At 51.2% G+C, this 20,039-nt stretch overlaps 1 protein-coding gene across 2 annotated transcripts in view; it reads right to left on the bottom strand.

Annotated features, from left to right (window-relative positions):
- Window positions 1-575: 575 nt before the first annotated feature.
- The window catches only part of ccs (copper chaperone for superoxide dismutase), a 32,681-nt gene continuing 13,217 nt past the window's right edge, over window positions 576-20,039 (bottom strand). The window contains exons 5-8 of one of the 2 annotated variants that reach the window (XM_072551044.1): window positions 13,088-13,148; window positions 11,756-11,833; window positions 1,569-1,672; window positions 576-800 (exon numbers count right to left, since the gene is read on the bottom strand). In XM_072551044.1, the coding sequence (XP_072407145.1) occupies window positions 647-800; window positions 1,569-1,672; window positions 11,756-11,833; window positions 13,088-13,148 (397 nt within the window). In that variant the 3' untranslated portion in view covers window positions 576-646. The remainder of the gene's footprint in view (window positions 801-1,568; window positions 1,673-11,755; window positions 11,834-13,087; window positions 13,149-20,039) is intronic. The other variant, XM_072551045.1, reaches the window with a different exon arrangement.

The following is a 20,039-nucleotide window of genomic DNA, read 5'->3' as shown; positions in this document are numbered from 1 at the left end:
CTGCTGAACTTTATTGTATTGTGGCTGTTGAGAGTCATTCGGAGAAAAGATATTTTACAGGAAGCATCAGCTCGATTCCAAATTTAATCACTTCAAACAGCACCGAAGATTAATTATTAAATCTGACTCCACTTGAAATGGTGGGGCTGGAATGGTCAGTCGGAAATCAAAATCTCCCAACAGAGCCTCACACACACACACAACCTCATTGGCCGTTTCAAATTAGAAAGTGAGAATTACGTTTCTGTGGCGCCTAGTGACTTTGCAACCCTGACGAGTGTCCGCAGCCAATGGCGGGCTTTCTCAGGCGCAGTTGCCACGGTTGCGTTTGAGTAACCACGGCAACCGCCTCCTGCGAGGTGTGCCATCGACCCCGCATGGAGGTCACATCCAGGCTGGGGGGGGGGGGGGGGGGGGGGGGGGGGTCAGGGGTCGGTAGGGTCTGAGAGCTACAATTCGCTTCAGAACCCGACCCCCCCACCCCCAACAACCCCAAGAGGAGGACAACACATTTTCTAGAAGATTCCGGCATGCCATCTGATTGGAAGCTGGTCACCATGTTTTTTTTTGGGTGGGGGGGGGGGGGCAGGTGGTGGGTGTGAGGGAGGGAGGTGTGGGGGTTTGGGGAGACCAGGGTGGACCTGGTTCAGAGGTTTGCCGTGGGCGGATCCTGGGACTTGCGACCCGTCCCTGCGATTGGCCGATCCTGCTCCTCCCACAGGGTCACTCCGTCACATGAGCAGATCCTTTTGGGATTCTGGAAGAGTCCAGCCGAACGAGCAATAATTCCACAGGCCAAACTAAAAACGGGGGAAACAGTCAGTGAGGAACAGGGAAAAAAAAAACAGGGCAGGAATAGCACGAGGGCCTCGCACACAGAGTAAAGCCCACTTTACTCTTTTAAACTGAAAGTAACACTCCCTCTACACATTCCTCATCAAACCATCTCAGGATAGGAATGGTACGGATTAGATACAGAGTAAATCTCCCTCGTTACTGTCCCCCATCAAACACCCCCAAGGGCAGAGATAACACAGGGTTAGATACAGAGTAAATCTCCCTCGTTACTGTCCCCCATCAAACACCCCCAAGGGCAGAGATAACACAGGGTTAGATACAGAGTAAAGCTTCCTCTACGCTGTCCCCCATCAAACACTCCCCAGGACAGGGACAGCACGGGGTTAGATACGGAGTAAAGCTTCCTCTACACTGTCCCCCCATCAAACACTCCTAGAGACAGGGACAGCACGGGGTTAGATACGGAGTAAAGCTTCCTCTACGCTGTCCCCCATCAAACACTCCCCAGGACAGGGGCAGCATGGGGTTAGATACAGAGTAAAGCACCCTCTACACTGTCCCCCATTAAACACTCCCAGGGCAGGGACAGCTCAGGGTTAGATACAGAGTAAAGCTCCCTCTTCCCTTTTAATCTGAAACCAAATTGTGAGTAAAACTCTCTCTGCACCCCCTGAAGCCCTTGAGTGTTAGCTTAACGTTGGGCCCTCCCCAATGCCAGGTACCGCGGGCAGAGAGAAGAGGAGTTGCCCTTCTAGACGCTGCCCACCTACCGTTCTCCAGAGTTGCCCGTGACCTTGGACAGAGGGTGGGAACCTCTGCCCAAATCATCCTCACCGCTGTCGATCACCAGGGACCGGCCGATGATGTCAGAGACCTGGGGGGGGGGGGAGGGAACACAGTCAGTGGCAGTCGGTGGGATAAAGTTATCCTGCCCTTCCTTACCTGCCCCCACATCAACACCCATCCCATACCCCTGGGCCCAGTCATCAAGCTGCCCTTTTCCAAATCCCTCACGCAGTCTGAATCACTCAAACACCGAGACTCCGTTAAAAAGGAAGGAAAGATCATTCCTCAGAAGGAAAACCATAGAGGGGCACGGAAACAGACCAACCAGCGCCTACCAACCAGAATCCCAAACTAATCTAGTCCTGTCTGCTCGCTTATGGCCCATACCCCCCCCCAAATGTTCCCGATTCACGTACTTATCCAAATGTCCTTTCAATGCAGGAATTGTATCCGCATCCACCACATCCTCAGGAAATTCACAGCACATGCCAACCACCCTCTGTGTTAGAAAGAAAATGCCTTCGCGCCGTTTTCAAATCTCTCTCCTTAAAAATATTTTTTCTGATTGCAGACTGAAACATGGTTGAGCAACCAAGGCTTGTGTGGAAATGAGTGCTGCCCCTTTATAAAAGGCACAAGCAATCCAACACTCTTTGTCGGTGGTGTTTACACAGCTGCCTGTTCAAGCAGTGGGGTGAGGTTCAGTCACAGACGAGATGGAGTCACAGAGCGGTGTATGATCAGCAGATTAGCTGGCAGCTGATTGGTCTGGGGCATGGTGCCCAGCTGAGTGACTGGCTCCTTGCGAGCCAAGGAGCTTGTGGGGGTGAACATTAGGATCAGAAGCCATCACACCACCAGAGCTGCTCTTCTCTCTGGAAAACCTGAGACCTTAAGAAAGCCAGTTTCTTACTGTTGTGAGCTGTAGCTCTTACCCAATAGGTCAGAGACTTCATAGGTTGTGAATCAGTCACTCTGCGCCTCCTACAAGCAAATGAAGTATGGAGCAGTAGGTCATCTCAGTGAACCTTGCAGATAGGAACTACCTTAGCAGTGTTTCCCTTATCCATAACACCTTTGTGTCTATCAGTGGAGGGGCAGTTTTATCTGCTGATACATTGATGGTTCATAATGGTCTGTAGCTTGAATATTTATGTGTAATCCATAATATTCACTGTACAGTACAGGACCCTGGTCTGCATTCCCTGTAGGCCTGAAACAATCAGGTACATTGGGGGATTTTGATAACTTTTTCTACAAGCTTCCATTTTTGTCACAACGTCAGGAGTGGTGGGGCTTGGGTTGCAGTGAGACAGACCACTGGGGGCTTTGACAATGTAAACTTCAGAATGTTAACAACCTCATGGATTGAAAGCACCAGTAACGGCTCTTCCCGAAATAAAACGTTTCCCCAGAGGAAAGGGGCAAGCCGCCACGGAATTCAAAGCAACAGGCTAATTAGCCATCTTTGAGAAGTAGGAATCAAAGCCCATTGACATACAGTGGTGCTCCCAGCACTGAATCCGCGCCCCCACCCCACCCCACCCTCGAGCTATCAACATCCTGGGGGATCCCATTGACCAGAAACTCAACTGGGCTCACAACATAAATGTAGCGGCTAGGAATCCCGCAGCAAGTAACACATCTCCTGACTCCCCCCCCCCGAAGCCGACACCGACCAGGCACAAGTCAGGAGGGTGAGGGAATATTCCCCACTTGCCCCTGGATGGGGGGGGCAGCTCCAACAACACTCAACATCCAGGGACAAAGCACCCCCCCAAATGATTGGCACCACATCCATAAGCATCCATACCCTCCACCACTGATGCTCAATAGCAGCAGTGTACATCATCTACAAAATTCCCCACAGAAATTCAAACCCATGACCACTTCCATCTAGAAGCACAAGGGGCAGCAGGTACATTGGAACCCTACCAACTTCCAAGTTCCCCTCCAAGCCACTCACCATCCTGACTTGGAAAGATCTTCCCGGTCCTTCACTGTCGGGTCAAAATCCTGGAATTCCCTCCGTAAGGGTATTGTGGGTCAACCCACAGCAAGTGGACGGCTCAAGAAGGCAGCTCACCCCCCACCTTCTCAAGGGGGGCAACTAGGGACGGGCAATAAATACTGGGTCCAGCCATAACGCCCACATCCCACAAATGAATAAAATGGCAAAAAAAGTTAAACAAGACGTTTTCTGGGGGGGGGGGGGGAAGAGAGGGTAAACATTGCTTGACAACCTGAGACCTTGTGACCAATGAGCAATTAGGATTGCCTGCAGAAGGAACGTCCTGAGGTAAAGGGGTTAAATGCAGGTCAGGCTGTGTTTCAAACAGACAGCACTGAATGTGGCAAGGTACAGGGGAGCTGCTTCTGATAAGTTGGCAAGCTACAGACTCGAGTTCACCAGGTGCGTAATCAGTGTCGGGGATGAAATAATTAGATTAGATTAGATTACTTACAGTAGCGGAAACAGGCCCTTCGGCCCAACAAGTCCACACTGACCCCCTTCGCCCAGACCCATTCCCCTACATTTACCCTTTCACCTAACACTACAGGCAATTTAGCATGGCCAGTTCCCCTAACCTGGACTGTGGGAGGAAACCAGAGCACCCGGAGGAAACCCACGCAGACACGGGGAGAATGTGCAAACTCCACACAGTCAGTCAGCTGATGTGGGAATTGAACCCGGGTCTCTGGCGCTGTGAGGCAGCAGTGCTAACCACTGTGCCACCCACGATCATCGATTAGATCACACCGCAGACATGAGAGAGAGAAATCATGTAGGGAGAGCAGAACTAGAGGGCATAGGTTTAGGGTGAGAGAGGAAAGATCTAGTTGGGACCTGAGGGGCAGTTTTTTTTTAAAAGAAAGTGGTGCATGTGTGGAATGAGCTGCCAGAGGAAGTGGTGGAGGCTGGTACAATTTCCGCACTTAAAAGGATCTGGATGGGGATATAAATAGGAAGGGTTTGGAGGGATATGGGCCGGGTGCTGGCAGGTGGGACTAGATTGGGTTGGGATATCTGGTCAGCATGGACGCATTGTTTCCGTGCTGTACATCTCTATGACTCTATAATTCAACTCCAGGATGCTCCCTGAGCAGAACTTCAAAGAGGAACGTTGGGTACTTAGTTGGAGTCGTAGCTAAATTGCACCATTAATTGGGTAATAGCCAGTGGAGTTGGGAAACGTAACTTGTTTACTGGGTGCAAGGAGAAACTGAATTAATGCCTGCAGCCTCTGACTGGAAACTGGGAAAACATTCAAGGATATGGGACAGGTGCAGAAAATTGGGATTAGTTCACTTTTAGTGGTACAAAGAAAATTACAGCACAGGAACAGGCCCTTCGGCCCTCCAAACCTATACCGATCCAGATCCTCTATCTAAAGCTGTCACCTATTTTCTAAGGGTCTGTATCCCTCTGCACCCTACCCGTTCATGTATCTGTCTAGATCTATCTGAAATAACGCTATTGTGCCCACCTCTGCTGGCAATGTGTTCCATGCACCCCCCGCCCCCCCCCCCCCACCCCCCCCCCCCCCACTCACTGTGTAAATAACCTTCTGCACATATCTCCCCTAAACCTTTCCCCACTCACTCTGAACTTGTGAGCCCTAGTAATTGAGTCCCTCACTCCGGCGAAAAAAACTTCTTGCTATCCACCCTGTCTCTACTTCTCGTGATTTTGTAGACCTCGATCAGGTCCCCCCTTCAACCTCCATCTTTCTAATGAAAGTAATCCTAATCTACTCAACCTCTCCTCATAGGTAACTCCCTCCATACCAGACAACATCCTGGTGAACCACCTCTGCAAAGCATCCACGTCCTTTTGGTAAAGTGGATTAGATTTTATAGATTCATACAGTGTAGAAAGAGGCCCTTCGGCCCATCAAGTCTACACCAACAATTAACTCAACTGTGACTTTTCCCAGTTCCACTGAGGGGCTGCAGACATTAACTATACAGTAACTGGAAAAGCCCTGGGAAAACGATGTACAGAGCGATCTGGGTGTTCAGGTCCATTGTTCCCTGAAGGTGGAAACACAGGTCAGTAGAGTGGTCAAGAAGGCGTATGGCATGCTTTCCTTCATCAGACGGGGTATTGAGTACAAGGGTTGGCAGGTCATGTTAGAGTTGTATAGGACTTTGGTTCGGCCACATTTGGAATACTGCGTACACTTCTGGTCGCCACATTACCAAAAGGACGTGGATGCTTTGCAGAGGTGGTTCACCAGGATGTTGTCTGATATGGAGGGAGTTACCTATGAGGAGAGGTTGAGTAGATTAGGATTACTTTCATTAGAAAGATGGAGGTTGAACGGGGGACCTGATCGAGGTCTACAAAATCACGAGAAGTAGAGACAGGGTGGATAGCAAGAAGTTTTTTTCGCCGGAGTGAGGGACTCAATTACTAGGGCTCACAAGTTCAGAGTGAGTGGGGAAAGGTTTAGGGGAGATATGTGCAGAAGGTTATTTACACAGTGAGTGGGGGGGGGTGGGGGGGGGGGGGTGGCGGGGGGTGCATGGAACACATTGCCAGCAGAGGTGGGCACAATAGCGTTATTTCAGATAGATCTAGACAGATACATGAACGGACAGGGTGCAGAGGGATACAGACCCTTAGAAAATAGGTGACAGGTTTAGATAGAGGATCTGGATCGGTGTAGGTTTGGAGGGCCGAAGGGCCTGTTCCTGTGCTGTAATTTTCTTTGATCTTTGTACCACTAAAGACGCACTAATCCCAATTTTCTGAATCTGTCCCATATGATATTATGAAACCTGAAGTGCTCATCCAAATATCTTTTTGCATATTGTAAGGTTTCTGGCCTTCACTACCTTCCCAGGCAGCACATTCCAGATTCCTACCACCCTCTGAATGAATAAGCTTTTTCCCCTAAATCCTCTCTGAATCTCTTGCCCCTTACCCTAAACATTTTTCCCCTCTCATGACTGACCCCTCAACCAAGGGGAACCGTTGCTCTCTATCCTCCCTGTGCATACCCCTCATAACCTCATACATCTTAATCTTGCCCCACCCCCCCTCCCCCGCCACTCTTAAAAGAAACCAATCCAAGCCTGTCTTGTCTCTTCTTATAGCTCAATGTCTCCATTCCAGGCGACATCCTGGTGAACCTCCTCTGTACCCCCTCCAATGCTATCACATCCCTGCTGTAGTGAGGTGACCAGAACTGCACACGGTACTCCAGCTGTAGCCTGACCAATGCTCTGTACAATTCCAACATTACCTCTTTGCTCTAATACTCTATACCATGACCGATGAAAGCAAGTGTCACACATTAACTATCTGCCGACTTCAGGGATCTGTGAATAATTATCCCAAGATCCCTCTGTTCTTCTAAGCTACCCAATATCCTGCCATTCATTAAGTACTCCCCCATCTTGTTGTTCTTCCAAAGTGCATCACCTCGCCCTTATCAGGGTTAAATATCATCTGCCACTGATCTGAACAACCCATTTATATCTTCCTGGAACCTACAACCATCCTCTTTGCTATTAACCACTATACCGATCCTGGTGTTTTCTGCAAATTTTATCACCTATTCCCAACATTTTCATCTGTATCATTTATGTACATAACAAACAATAAGGGTCCCAGGACTGATCCATGTCGTTCACTGCTGGACACCAGCCTCCAGTCACACAAATGGCCTGCTACCACTACCTTTTGTGTCCTATTACTAAGCCAGTTTCTGATACATCTCACCAAGTTTCCCTCAATTCCACGTGCCTTAACCTTCTCAATCTCCCACATGGGAACTGGTCAAGAGCTTTGCTAAAGTCCATATTTACGACATGAACTAGAGTCATAGAGTCATCGAGATGTACAGCACAGAAACAGACCCTTCGGTCCAACCCGTCCATGCCGACCAGATATCCCAACCCCAATCTAGTCACACCTGCCAGCACACGGCCCTTACCCTTCCTATTCATATACCCATCCAAATGTCTCTTCAATGTTGCAATTGTACCAGCCTCCACCACATCCTCTGGCAGCTCATTCCATACACGTACCACCCTCTGTGTGAAAAAGTTGCCCCTTAGGTCCCTTTTATATCTTTCCTCCCTTACCCTAAACTCTAGTTCTGGACTCCCCCACCCCAGGGAAAAGACCTTGTCTATTTACCCTATCCATGCCCCCTCATGATTTTATAAACCTCTATAAGTTCACCCCTCAGCCTCTGACGCTCCAGGGAAAACAGCCCCAGCCTGTTCAGCCTCTCCCTATAGCTCAAACCCTCCAACCCTGGCAACATCTAGAGGAAGCAGTGGGTGAGACAGGAACAACTAATAGAGACGTACAAAATAATACATGGCTTTGAAAAGGTGGATGCTAGAAAATTGTTTCTGTTAGGCGAGGAGACTAGGACCCGTGGACACAGCCTTAGAATTAGAGGGGGTCATTTCAGAACGGAAATGCGGAGACATTTCTTCAGCCAGAGAGTGGTGGGCCTGTGGAATTCATTGCCACGGAGTGCAGTGGAAGCCGGGACGCTAAATGTCTTCAAGGCCGAGATTGATAGGTTCTTGTTGTCTAGAGGAATTAAGGGCTACGGGGAGAACGCTGGCAAGTGGAGCTGAAATGCGCATCAGCCATGATTGAATGGCGGAGTGGACTCGATGGGCCGAATGGCCTTACTTCCACTCCTATGTCTTATGGTCTAACAGGAGGGTGTGGACGTTGGGGAAGGGGAATGGGGGTGAATGTGGATTGAATGACTCCTCCGTGTCTGTGTGCACGGGCTAATGTGTGTGTGCGGGCTAGTGTGTGTGCGCGTGTCTGTGTGCACGGGCTAATGTGTGTGTGCGGGCTAGTGTGTGTGCGCGTGTGTCTGTGTGCATGGGCAAGTGTGTGCACGCGTGTCTGTGTGCAAGGGCAAGTGTGTGCGCGTGTGTCTGTGTGCGTGTGCTAGTGCGTGTGCGCATGTTTCTGTGTGTGGGCTAGTGTGTGTGCGCGTGTGTCTGTGTGCATGGGCAAGTGTGTGCACGCTTGTCTGTGTGCATGGGCAAGTGTGTGTGCGCGGGCGGGTGTGTGTGCATGTGTGGACGTGTACCTGTGTGCGTCTGTGCCTGGCTGTGTGCCTGTCCTGCCTGGCTGTGCGCCTGTCCGTGTGCCTATCCCTGTCTCTTTTCTTTCAGCCCCGATTTGCATAAACCTCGTCTTGGCCCTACATGCGACCCTGAAGCGGCCAAGAGAACCACTCAATTCAAAAAGGGCACTTGGAGATGGGTGGGAAAAGCTGGTGAAGGAATTAGGCTGAGGTTGGTCGGTTGGTGAGAAAGGATCTTTTCCAATCTCACCGTCTGTTTAAGTGGGGTCCTGCTCACACTATGTTTCAGCACCCCCCCCCCCCCCCCGACAGTCTATTCCATTTCGGAACCATCTGCCACTAACCGTCCATTAACTGTCACTAACGGTCCCCAGCAAAAACTGTTAGCTCTTGCAACAGCTCGCCCACGGTCATGGCGCAATCTTTGTCAACCATCCTCCATGGGTTTTTGTTAAGGGACAGGTTTCCCCCCTCCAGGCCCCTGGTGATTTGCACTGTCTTGCTGGCTGCCCCCTGGGGGTCGGAGGTGAGTTCAGAGGGCAGCTGAGGACAGGGAAAGGGCAAAGAGTCTTCCGGGAAGGGGCTGAGCTCGACTCGCTTGAGAGAGCGGACAGCTGCTTGCAAACAAAGGTAACAGGAGGCTGGGGGGGACACTTAGTGCCTGAAGTAAAGCGATCACCGAGAGGGGATTGTTTTGCAAAGTCTTGGAAACAAGCCATTCGGCCCGTCCTCCCAGTTCTGGCTCTCTGCAGCAGTGACCCACTCGGGTCTGACTGACTAACCTTTTCCATCTGTCCTGTCACCTGCAAATCACTGACAGCCATGTCCCCTCAGACCCTGCACCCTTTTGAGTTCCTCAGCTTCGACAACAGCCTGCGCAGACAGGGGGCTCGGACACTGTGGACGGATCAAGACAGGGTAGATAGGACAAACACGACCGCTGCAGTGGGAGTAGGGGAAAAGAGTTGTGCACATTCTCAAAATTTGACATAAGCCGTTCAGGTATAAAACCACGAGGCACCCCGTTGGATAGTGATGATATGCAAGGATACAGGTGAAAAGGGCTTGCCACTGGGTCTACACGATAGAGCTAACACAGCCAGTGCAGTTACGATGGGCTGATTGGCCTTCTTCCACACCATAACAGCTCTGATTGTTTCTTTCTCCCCTCCCCCCGGCCTCTCCCATTGGAAACATGCAGCCTACGAGGTTGGAAGAAGAGATGACAATGAATAAAAGGAATTTGGACGTACACTCGAGGTAAGTACACTGGCTTGGCCACAGGTAGACGGTGGGATGGAAGGGGACTGCCTAGATAGTGCTAGCATGAAACTGATGGGCCGAACGTGCAGAGCCAAAGTGAGTTTGGGAGCAAGCAAACCATGTAGGGGCTGAAGAGGAGGATGGTCTGACACCACTACCCACCAGCAACTGATCTGTGACCAAGTTGCAAACACATTCTGCTCTTGAGTTGTGAACATCGTGATCCAGCAGCACTCAAGTGAATTGATGGACCCGGCCTAATAAAGTTTAAACTTCACTTTAACTGAACAATTCCAACAAAGCGAGTTGAACCTCTAATAATTCCTGAAGAAGGGCTTATGCCCGAAACGTGGATTCCCCTGCTCCTTGGATGCTGCCCGACCTGCTGCGCTTTTCCAGCAACACATTTTCAGCTCTGAACCTCTAATATAGTCAGGCGGGTGGGTTCGGGGAGCGGTTTGGAATTAACTGTCTAGCAATAATCCCACTTGGCCATCACATTCCCGAAACACAAAAACTCGCTTTCCTCTCTCCTCAGGCAGCCTTCTGCTTTTCTTTCAGAATGTCAGCCCCCCGCAGAACGTGGCTTTAGAGTCAGGGCTGATGAGAGAGGGGTTACAAAGCTGCTGAGAGATTGGCCAATTCACGCAGAGTGCTCCCTCACGCACAGCCAAGTGTTAATGAGCAATGGTGTAAGACAGCAACAGCTCTGTTTAATGCTTCACCAGACAGTGCGGCACTCCCTCAGTGCTGACCCTCCGACAGTGCCCGCTCCCTCGGCGCTGACCCTCCGACAGTGCGGCGCTCCCTCAGCGCTGACCCACTGACAGTGCGGCGCTCCCTCAGCGCCGACCCTCCGACAGTGCCCGCTCCCTCGGCGCTGACCCTCCGACAGTGCGGCGCTCCCTCAGCGCTGACCCACCGACAGTGCGGCGCTCCCTCAGCGCTGACCCACCGACAGTGCGGCGCTCCCTCAGCGCTGACCCACCGACAGTGCGGCGCTCCCTCAGCGCTGACCCACCGACAGTGCGGCGCTCCCTCAGCGCCGACCCTCCGACAGTGCGGCGCTCCCTCAGCGCCGACCCTCCGACAGTGCCCACTCCCTCAGTGCTGACCCTGCAACAGTGCCCACTCCCTCGGCGCTGACCCTCCGACAGTGCGGTGCTCCCTCAGCGCTGACCCTCCGACAGTGCGGCGCTCCCTCAGCGCTGACCCTCCGACAGTGCGGCACTCCCTCAGCGCTGACCCTCCGACAGTGCGGCACTCCCTCAGCACTGACCCTCCGACAGTGCCCGCTCCCTCAGCGCTGACCCTCCGACAGTGCGGCGCTCCCTCAGCGCTGACCCACCGACAGTGCCCGCTCACTCAGCGCCGACCCTCCGACAGTGCCCACTCCCTCAGTGCTGACCCTGCAACAGTGCCCACTCCCTCGGCGCTGACCCTCCGACAGTGCGGTGCTCCCTCAGCGCTGACCCTCCGACAGTGCCCGCTCCCTCAGCGCTGACCCTCCGACAGTGCGGCGCTCCCTCAGCGCTGACCCACCGACAGTGCCCGCTCCCTCAGCGCCGACCCTCCGACAGTGCCCACTCCCTCAGCACTGACCCTCCGACAGTGCCCACTCCCTCAGCACTGACCCTCCGACAGTGCCCACTCCCTCAGCACTGACCCTCCGACAGTGCCCACTCCCTCAGCACTGACCCTCCGACAGTGCCCACTCCCTCAGCACTGACAGTGGCAAGCTGCTTTGGCTTATTTGTCAAGTCCGTCACTGGAGGGTGGCACCACATCGCCAGCTCCTCCCTTCACAGTGCTGACCCGCGGCTCCACCTCACCTTGATGCGGTCATCCTCCATTCGGAACATAGCCCTCCCATCCTCGCTCGCCCGGATGTTTCCCAGGTCACCAACATGCTGGGGGAGGGGAGGGGGGGGGAAGAAAGAGTGGGGGGGGGGAAGAGAGAGTGGGGGGGGGGGAAGAGAGAGTGGGGGGGGGGGGAAGAGAGAGTGGGGGGGAGAGAGAGTGGGGGAGGGAGAGAGGGGGGGGAGAGAGAGGGGGAGGAGAGAGAGGGGGGGGAGTGAGAGGGGGGGAGGGGGGGGAGAGAGAGGGGGGGGGAAGAGGGGGTGGGGGGGTGGAGAGAGAGGGGGGGAGAGAGAGGGGGGGAGAGAGAGAGGGAGGGAGAGAGAGAGGGAGGGAGAGGGGGGGGGGAGAGAGAGGGGGGGGAGGGAGGGAGAGAGACAGAGAGAGAGAGAGGGAGACAGATGGAGACACCAATCAGGAATTCCAAAAGGTCAGCAACCCACAAAGCCTCAGGATGGTGGAGAGAGAACTTCAAACACTCCCCAGGACAGGGATAGTTACAGAGTAAAACTCCCTCCATACCATCTCCATCAAACACTCCAAGGATAGAGACAGCACAGGGTTAGATACAGGACTGATCCCACCAAACACTCCCAGGAAAGGGTTAGACACAGAGTAAAGCTCCCTCTGCACTGTCCCCCCCCACCAAACACTCCCAGGACAGGGACAGCACGGGGTTCGATACAGAGTAAAGCTCCCTCTACACTGTCCCCCCATCAAACACTCCCAGGACAGGGACAGCACGGGGTTAAATACAGAGTAAAGCTCCCTCTACACTGTCTCCCACCAAACACTCCCAGGACAGGGACAGCACGGGGTTAGATACAGAGTAAAGCTCCTCTACACTGTCCCCCCCTCAAACACTCCCAGGACAGAGACAGCACGGGGTTAGATACAGAGTAAAGCTCCTCTACACTGTCCCCCCCTCAAACACTCCCAGGACAGAGACAGCACGGGGTTAGATACAGAGTAAAGCTCTCTGTACTTTTTAAAATTGAAAGTAAAGTGTCCTCAATACCGTCCCCACTAAACACTCCCAGGACAGGAATACCTCGGGGTTCAATACATTCACAAAACATGTGCTGAACTGGAGAGTATGAGACTCTCATATCAGCCCCCTAGGTACCCTATCGCCTCTATCAGCAAAGTATTTTGATCATTTGTGTACGGGCTCAGGGGGAACAATGTCCAACTTGCTGGGGCTCTAGGTGGAAGGATGTGTCTGAGACAGCCCTGGGATGCCCTGCACGAGTCTCCCTCGCTACCCTACCCCCTGAGGGGGCACAAGGCAGGCCAGCCTTACTTACCCGGTCTACATCCTGCGGCCCTCCATGCCTGTTCTCTCCTGGGTTGTAATGGTCACCACAGCTGTGGACGAATCACATTCCAGCTTTAAACACTGCCCCTCAGCCGAAGCCCCCTCACATCCCAGTCGGAGGGTTTCTTCCGGGAACGCCTCGTCTGTTCCTGGGCCATCGACACCGCCCGCCCACCACGACCCCTCCCCATGTAACCGCAACACCTGTGCCTTCCCCTCCCCCCTGCTCACCAACCAGGAGCCTAGAGTCTGTCCAGGTGAAGCAGCACTGCACCTGGACCTCCTCCAATTGTATTTGCTGCACCCACCGCGGCCTCCTCTACACTTTGGGGAAGCCAAAACGCGGACTGGGTGACTGCTTTGCGGGACCCCTCCGGTCCGTGCACCGACATGACCCTGACCTTCCCGTCGCCGGTCATTTGAACCCAGCGTCCTGCTCACGTGCCCACACATCTGTCCTCGGCAACGCTGCCACCTTCGCACGGGGCACTTCACAACCTTCTGGGCTTCAACACCTTCAGACTGTGAGCCCATTCCTTCCCTTTCTTTTCGTTCTGCCCGTTACACTCGGAGTCAATCTCCCTCTCCACCCCAGTGAGACTGTCTGTTCTTTCCAGCCTGGCAGTTAGACACACCAAGGTTCGACCACCCTCGCATTCCCATCAATCAATCCGAACTATCAGCGTCCTTCCTTGCCCAGCACTCCAACACCCCACCCCCTCAAACTATAGCGCAAATGCTGCTCCCTCCACACTTCACATCAACTCAGAGGAAGAGTCTTCTGGCCTCAAAATGTTAGCTTGCTCTCTCCAGCAATTTTTTTTGCTTTCAGTCAGACAGACATGGGGAGGGTCCAAGGACTTGCGTCAGAGACTGAAGCTCCAATCGTTCCCACAATGTTAGACATGGGTCCGGTCTTAAACAAGATGTACCATTGACATTGTCCTCTCCTGCTGAAGAGCTGGACACATCGGAAGCTGTACAAATTCTACTGAAGACTACCCACCAAACGTCACCCCACCAATCTCCAGATACAGTGCATCATCCTCTGCCAGCTACAGTCAGACCCTAATCCCAGAGATATATTTCCCTCCCCGCCCCTATCAGCGGTCCAGAGAGAACATTCCCTCTGCAACTCCCCCCGTTAGGCCCACAAACTCATCCTTCACTCCCAGCACCTTCCCTAGCCACCGCAAGAGGTGCAAAACCTGTGCCCACACCTCCCCCCTCCCCTCACCTCCATCCAAACCCCAAAGGACGCTTCCACATCCAGCAGAGATGTTCCTGCACATCCAAGCACTTCATCTACTGTGTCCATTGCTCTCAATGTGGTCTCCTTTACATTGGGGAGACTGGATGTCAACTTGTGGAACGTTTCAGAGAACATCTCCAGGACACACATGCACCAACTAAGCCCACTGCCTTGTGGCTGAACACTTCAACTCCCCCTCCCACTCTGCCAAGGACATGCAAGTCCTGGGCCTCCTCCACCGCCAAATCCGAGCCACCCGACGCCTGGAGCAAAAACGCCTCATCTTCTGTCTTGGGACCCTCCAACCACGCGGGATCAATGTGGATTTCACCAGTTTCCTCATCTCTCCTCCCTTCGCCCCCCCACCCCACCTTATCTCAGATCCAACCCTCCAACTCAGCACCACCCTCGTGAATTGTCCTACCTGTCCAACTCCCTTCCCATTTATCTGCCCCATCCTTCCCTCCAACCTATCACCATTAACCCCCACCTGCGTCAACCTATCGCCTTCCAAGCTATCTTCCCCTCCTCCCACTCCCACCCCCACCCCCACCCCAACCCTCCTATTTATCGCTCAGCCCCCTTGGCACCACCCCCCTACATTCCTGATGAAGGGCTTGTGTCCATAACGTCAACTCTCCTGCTCCTCGGATGCTGCCTGACTGGCTGTGCTTTTCCAGCGCTCTTTGACACTGCTTATGAAGCACGGCCAGACTTTGACAAATTCAGAACTAGGATGGATGTTCTGCAGAAGGACAAAGACTGGAATAAGACCATAAGGGACAGGAGCAGAAATCAGGCCATTCAGCCCATTGAGTGGGCTCTGCCCTTCAATCATGGCTGATACGATTCTCAACCCCATTCTCCCCGTAACCATTGATACTCAAGAACCTATCTCAGTCTTAAATATACTGAATCGAACCAACTGTAAGGACAATTGTAAATAATTAGGAATCTCTTTGCAGAGTTAAGTGTTCGCCTGTCGGACAGTGCTACCTTGTTGAAAAGGATATGCTCCTTCTTTAACCGGGTTTCAGACTTTCAGAAATAATTCGGCTTTTTGAAACTGAAGTAAAGGAAGGCCCGAATACAATGGGGTCACATTCATTCCCATTGGACACGGAACACGATCAGGCAACTGGTTTTGGGGACAACGCAGATTTCAATTAAAATATTAAATGAGTGACATCCCTTGCCTTCATTGCTCAGAGTCTCGGAGTTGGGATGTTATAAATTATGAGGGGCATGGATAGGATAAATAGACAAAGTCTTTTCCCTGGGGTGGGGGAGTCCAGAACTAGAGGGGCATAGGTTTAAGGTGAGAGGGGAAAGATATAAAAGGGACCTAAGGGGCAACTTTTTCACACAGAGGGTGGTACGTGTATGGAATGAGCTGCCAGAGGATGTGGTGGAGTCTGGTACAATGACAACATTTAAGAGGCATTTGGATGGGTATATGAACAGGAAGGGTTTGGAGGGATATGGGCCGGGTGCTGGCAGGTGGGACTAGATTGGGTTGGGATATCTGGTCAGCATGGACGGGTTGGACCGAAGGGTCTGTTGCCATGTTGTACATCTCTATGACTCTATGACACTGGTGTAATGCGTCCAGTTCCAGAGGGGCGGTTTTTGGACTGGAGGCCTGTGACCAGCGGTGTTCCACAGGGACTTTTCTATAAATGATTTACATGAGAATATAGAAGGCATGGTTGGTACGTTTGTGGGTGATGCCAAGGTTGGTGGTATAGTAGAGAGTGAAGGAGGTTAACCTGAGATGACAAAGAGATCTTGATCAATTGGTTCAATGCGCTGAGGGGTGGCAGATAGAATTTCGTTTGGATAAAAGTAAAATATTGTATTTTTGTAGAACAAACAAGGGCAGGACTTATACAACTAAAATGTAGGGCCTTGGGTAGTGTTGTAGAACAGAGCGATCTCGGGGTTCATGTGCATAATTCTATGGCGTTTGCACTATGTATAGATAGGGTGTTGAAGGCATGGTGAATTACGTTAAGGTAGTACAGGATGTTGGTGAAACCTCTTCTGGAGTACTGCAGTGTCCAGTTCTGGTTGCCCCTGCTCTAGGAAGGATATTATTAAGCTGGAGAGGGCTCAGAAAAGGTTTATCAGGATGTTGCCGGGAATGGAGGGTTTGAGTAACAAAAATTGGGTTGGGATATTTTTCAGGCGTAAGTGGGTACCGTAGATGCTGGAGGTTAGAGTCAAGATCAGAGTGGTGCTGGAAAAGCACAGCAGGTCAGGCAGCATCCGAGGAGCAGGAAAATCGATGTTTCAGGCAACAGCCCTTTGTCAGGAATTCCCTTTTCCAGCACCACTCTAATCTTGACTGGGATATTTTTCGCTGGAGCGTAGGAGGGTGACCTTATGGAGGTTTATAAAATCATGAAGGGGCATGGATAGGGTGAAAGGCAAGGGTCTTTGCCCTAGGGTGGGTGAGTTCAAAACCAGGGGGCCATACTTATAGGTGGAGAGGAGAAAAATTTTAAAACGAACATGAGGGGCAACTTTCAGCACGGAGTGGTTTGTACGTGAAATGAGCTTCCAGAGAAAGTGGATGTGGGGACAGTTACAATGTTTAAAAGACATTTGGATGAGTACATGAATAGGAAAGGTTTGGAGGGATACGGGGCAAACACAGGCAAGTGGGACTAGTTTACTTTGGGAACATGGTCAGCATAGACTAGTTGGACCAAAGGGTTTATTTGCGTGCTGGATGACTATATCAGGAGTTAGGAGTCCAAGGGAAAACAGAAAGACAACTTCAAACTAAATTGGCACTTTGCCTATCCATCATCTGACAGGTTAACAATCTCCCTAAAGAAAGCAGTGTATGGAACGATTAATCTAATCTTATAAAGTGAATCAGTGACAATCATGACATGTGTAAAATATACAGGAGGATACCAGTACATCTGTAACAAGTGTCTCGTTAACAAGTGGCTTGAACATTGTGGCAGCAATGGAACATGAAAGATGGGCAGTGAAGGACAAAAGCAAAAGGCATTTTTAAATCTTGCACATCACAGGCGTAGAAATTAAATTTCACATGTCTCCATTAATCTAGAGTGAAGAGAAATAAGTAACAGTGGACAAGATAATGGAGAAACAGACTAGGACATGTTGGTTAAACTTTAAATTCAACAATGGCTTGCATGTCTTCAAACATGTTATTTAAAACCGTAGAATTGTACAGCACAGAAGCAGACCCTTTGGTTCATCTCATTCACGCTGACCAAATATTCTAAATTAATCTAATCCCATTTGTCAGCATTTGGCCCATATCCCTCCAAACCCTTCCTATTCACGTCCCCATCCAGATGCCTCTTAAATGTTGCAAATTGTACCAGCCTCCACCACATCCTCTGGCAGCTCATTCCATACACGTACCACCCTCTGGGTGAAAAAGTTGCCCCTCAGGTCCCTTTTAAATCTTTCCCCTCTCACCTTCAACCTATGCCCTCTAGTTGTGGACTCCCCCAACTTGGGGAAAAGATTTTGACTATTCACCCTATCCACACCCCTCACGATTTTATAAACTTCTAAAAGGTCACCCCTCAGCCTTCGATGCTCCAGGGAAAACAGCCCCAGCCTGTTCAGCCTCTCCCTGTAGCTCAGATCCTCCAACCCTGGCAACATCCTTGTAAGTCTTTTCTGGACCCTTTCAAGTTTCACAACACCCTTCCGATAGGAGGGAGGCCAGAACTGAATGCAGTGTTTCAAAAGTGACCTAACCAATTTCTTGTAGAGCTGCAACAGGACCTCTCAAATCCTATACTCAATGCACTGACCAATAAAGGAAAGTGTACCAAACGCCTTTTTCCCATACCCTGTCTACCTACAACTCCACTTTCAAGGAATTTAAAGAGGAGAGGGGATTCTGTTAACGTTGCAAGTAGATGTTCAAAGTTTGTGAGAAGATTTGTAGCTCGGGTGCTCATTGTTGTGGTTCTGTTCGCCGAGCTGGGAATTTGTGTAGCAGACGTTTCGTCCCCTGTCTAGGTGACATCCTCAGTGCTTGGGAGCCTCCTGTGAAGCGCTTCTGTGATGTTTCCTCCGGCAGTTATAGTGATTTGAATCTGCAGCTTCCGGTTGTCAGTTCCAGCTGTCTGCTGCAGTGGGTCCAGGTCAATGTGTTTGTTGATAGAATCTGTGGATGAATGCCATGCCTCTAGGAATTCCCTGGCTGTTCTCTGTTTGGCTTGTCCTATAATAGTAGTGTTGTCCCAGTCGAACTCATGTTGCTTGTCATCTGCGTGTGTGGCTACTAAGGGTAGCTGGTCGTGTCGTTTCATGGCTAGTTGGTGTTCGTGGATGCGGATCGTTAGCTGTCTTCCTGTTTGTCCTACAGACAGATAATCAGGTTTGACCTACAGAGAGTGAAACCTGAAAGCAACGACACCCCCAGATTCTATGGACTACCTAAAGTGCACAAACCAGACATCCCACTCAGACCCATAGTATCACTTCCAGGGACACCATCACACAAACCGGCTAAAGAACTACAGCAGAAACTGAAATACCTGATCAGCGGATCCAGACAATCTATACAGTCAACACAGGAATTCTTGGACATCATCAGAAATACACACATAGACAAGGAAGAAATCATGGTCTCATTCGATGTAACGGCACTGTTCACCTCTATCGACAAAACCCTAGCCAGGGAAACATTAGCCAACCTACTGGACAGACATAACAGACAACAGGATGTTGAACCTATCAACAAAGACGGCATACTCAAACTACTGGACCTGTGCCTCACAACACACTTCACATTCAACAACCAAATATATGAACAAATCAACGGCACACCCATGGGCTCATCCATCTCTGGACTCATAGCAGAAGCAGTAATGCAAAGATTAGAACAAACAGTCTTACCGCAAATTCAACCCAAACTCTGTGTCAGATATGTGGATGACACCTTTGTAATCATTAAAAACACAGAAATAGAGAACACAGACTGGATCATCAACGCCACACTCACAGGAATCCGATTCACTAGAGAGGAAGAAAAGGACAACCAACTCCCATTCCTAGACGTGATGGTACAGAGAACACCGAACGGAGAGTTCACCACAAAGGTATACAGGAAAGCCACTCACACAGACCAAGTCCTGAACTACGAAAGCAACCACCCCAACACACACAAAAGAAGTTGCATCAAGACACTGTTCAAAAGGGCCACAACACACTGCAGTGCACCAGAACTGCAAAAAGAGGAAGAAGAACACCTATACAATGTATTCGCCAAAAACGGATACCCACGCAATTTCATCAACAGATGCCTAAAACAACGGCAAGGTGGCACAGTGGTTAGCACTGCTGCCTCACAGCGCCTGAGACCCGGGTTCAATTTCCACCTCAGGCGACTGACTGTGTGGAGTTTGCACGTTCTCCCCGTGTCTGCGTGGGTTTCCTCCGGGTGCTCCGGTTTCCTCCCACAGTCCAAAGATGTGCAGGCCAGGCGAATTGGCCATGCTAAATTGCCCATAGTGTTAGGTAAGGGGTAAGTGTAGATGTAGGGGTATGGGTGGGTTACGCTTCGGCGGGGCGGTGTGGACTTGTTGGGCCGAAGGGCCTGTTTCCACACTGTAACTAATCTAATCTAATCTAATCTAACGGAACGAGGACATGCCGCAACCCAAAGGACTAGCCACACTACCAT

Source organism: Chiloscyllium punctatum, chromosome 31, assembly GCF_047496795.1.
Source record: "Chiloscyllium punctatum isolate Juve2018m chromosome 31, sChiPun1.3, whole genome shotgun sequence".
NCBI classification, from domain to species: domain Eukaryota; kingdom Metazoa; phylum Chordata; class Chondrichthyes; order Orectolobiformes; family Hemiscylliidae; genus Chiloscyllium; species Chiloscyllium punctatum.
The sequence above is the reverse complement of the archived record's forward strand: the minus strand, read 5'-3'. Positions and strand labels throughout refer to the sequence as shown.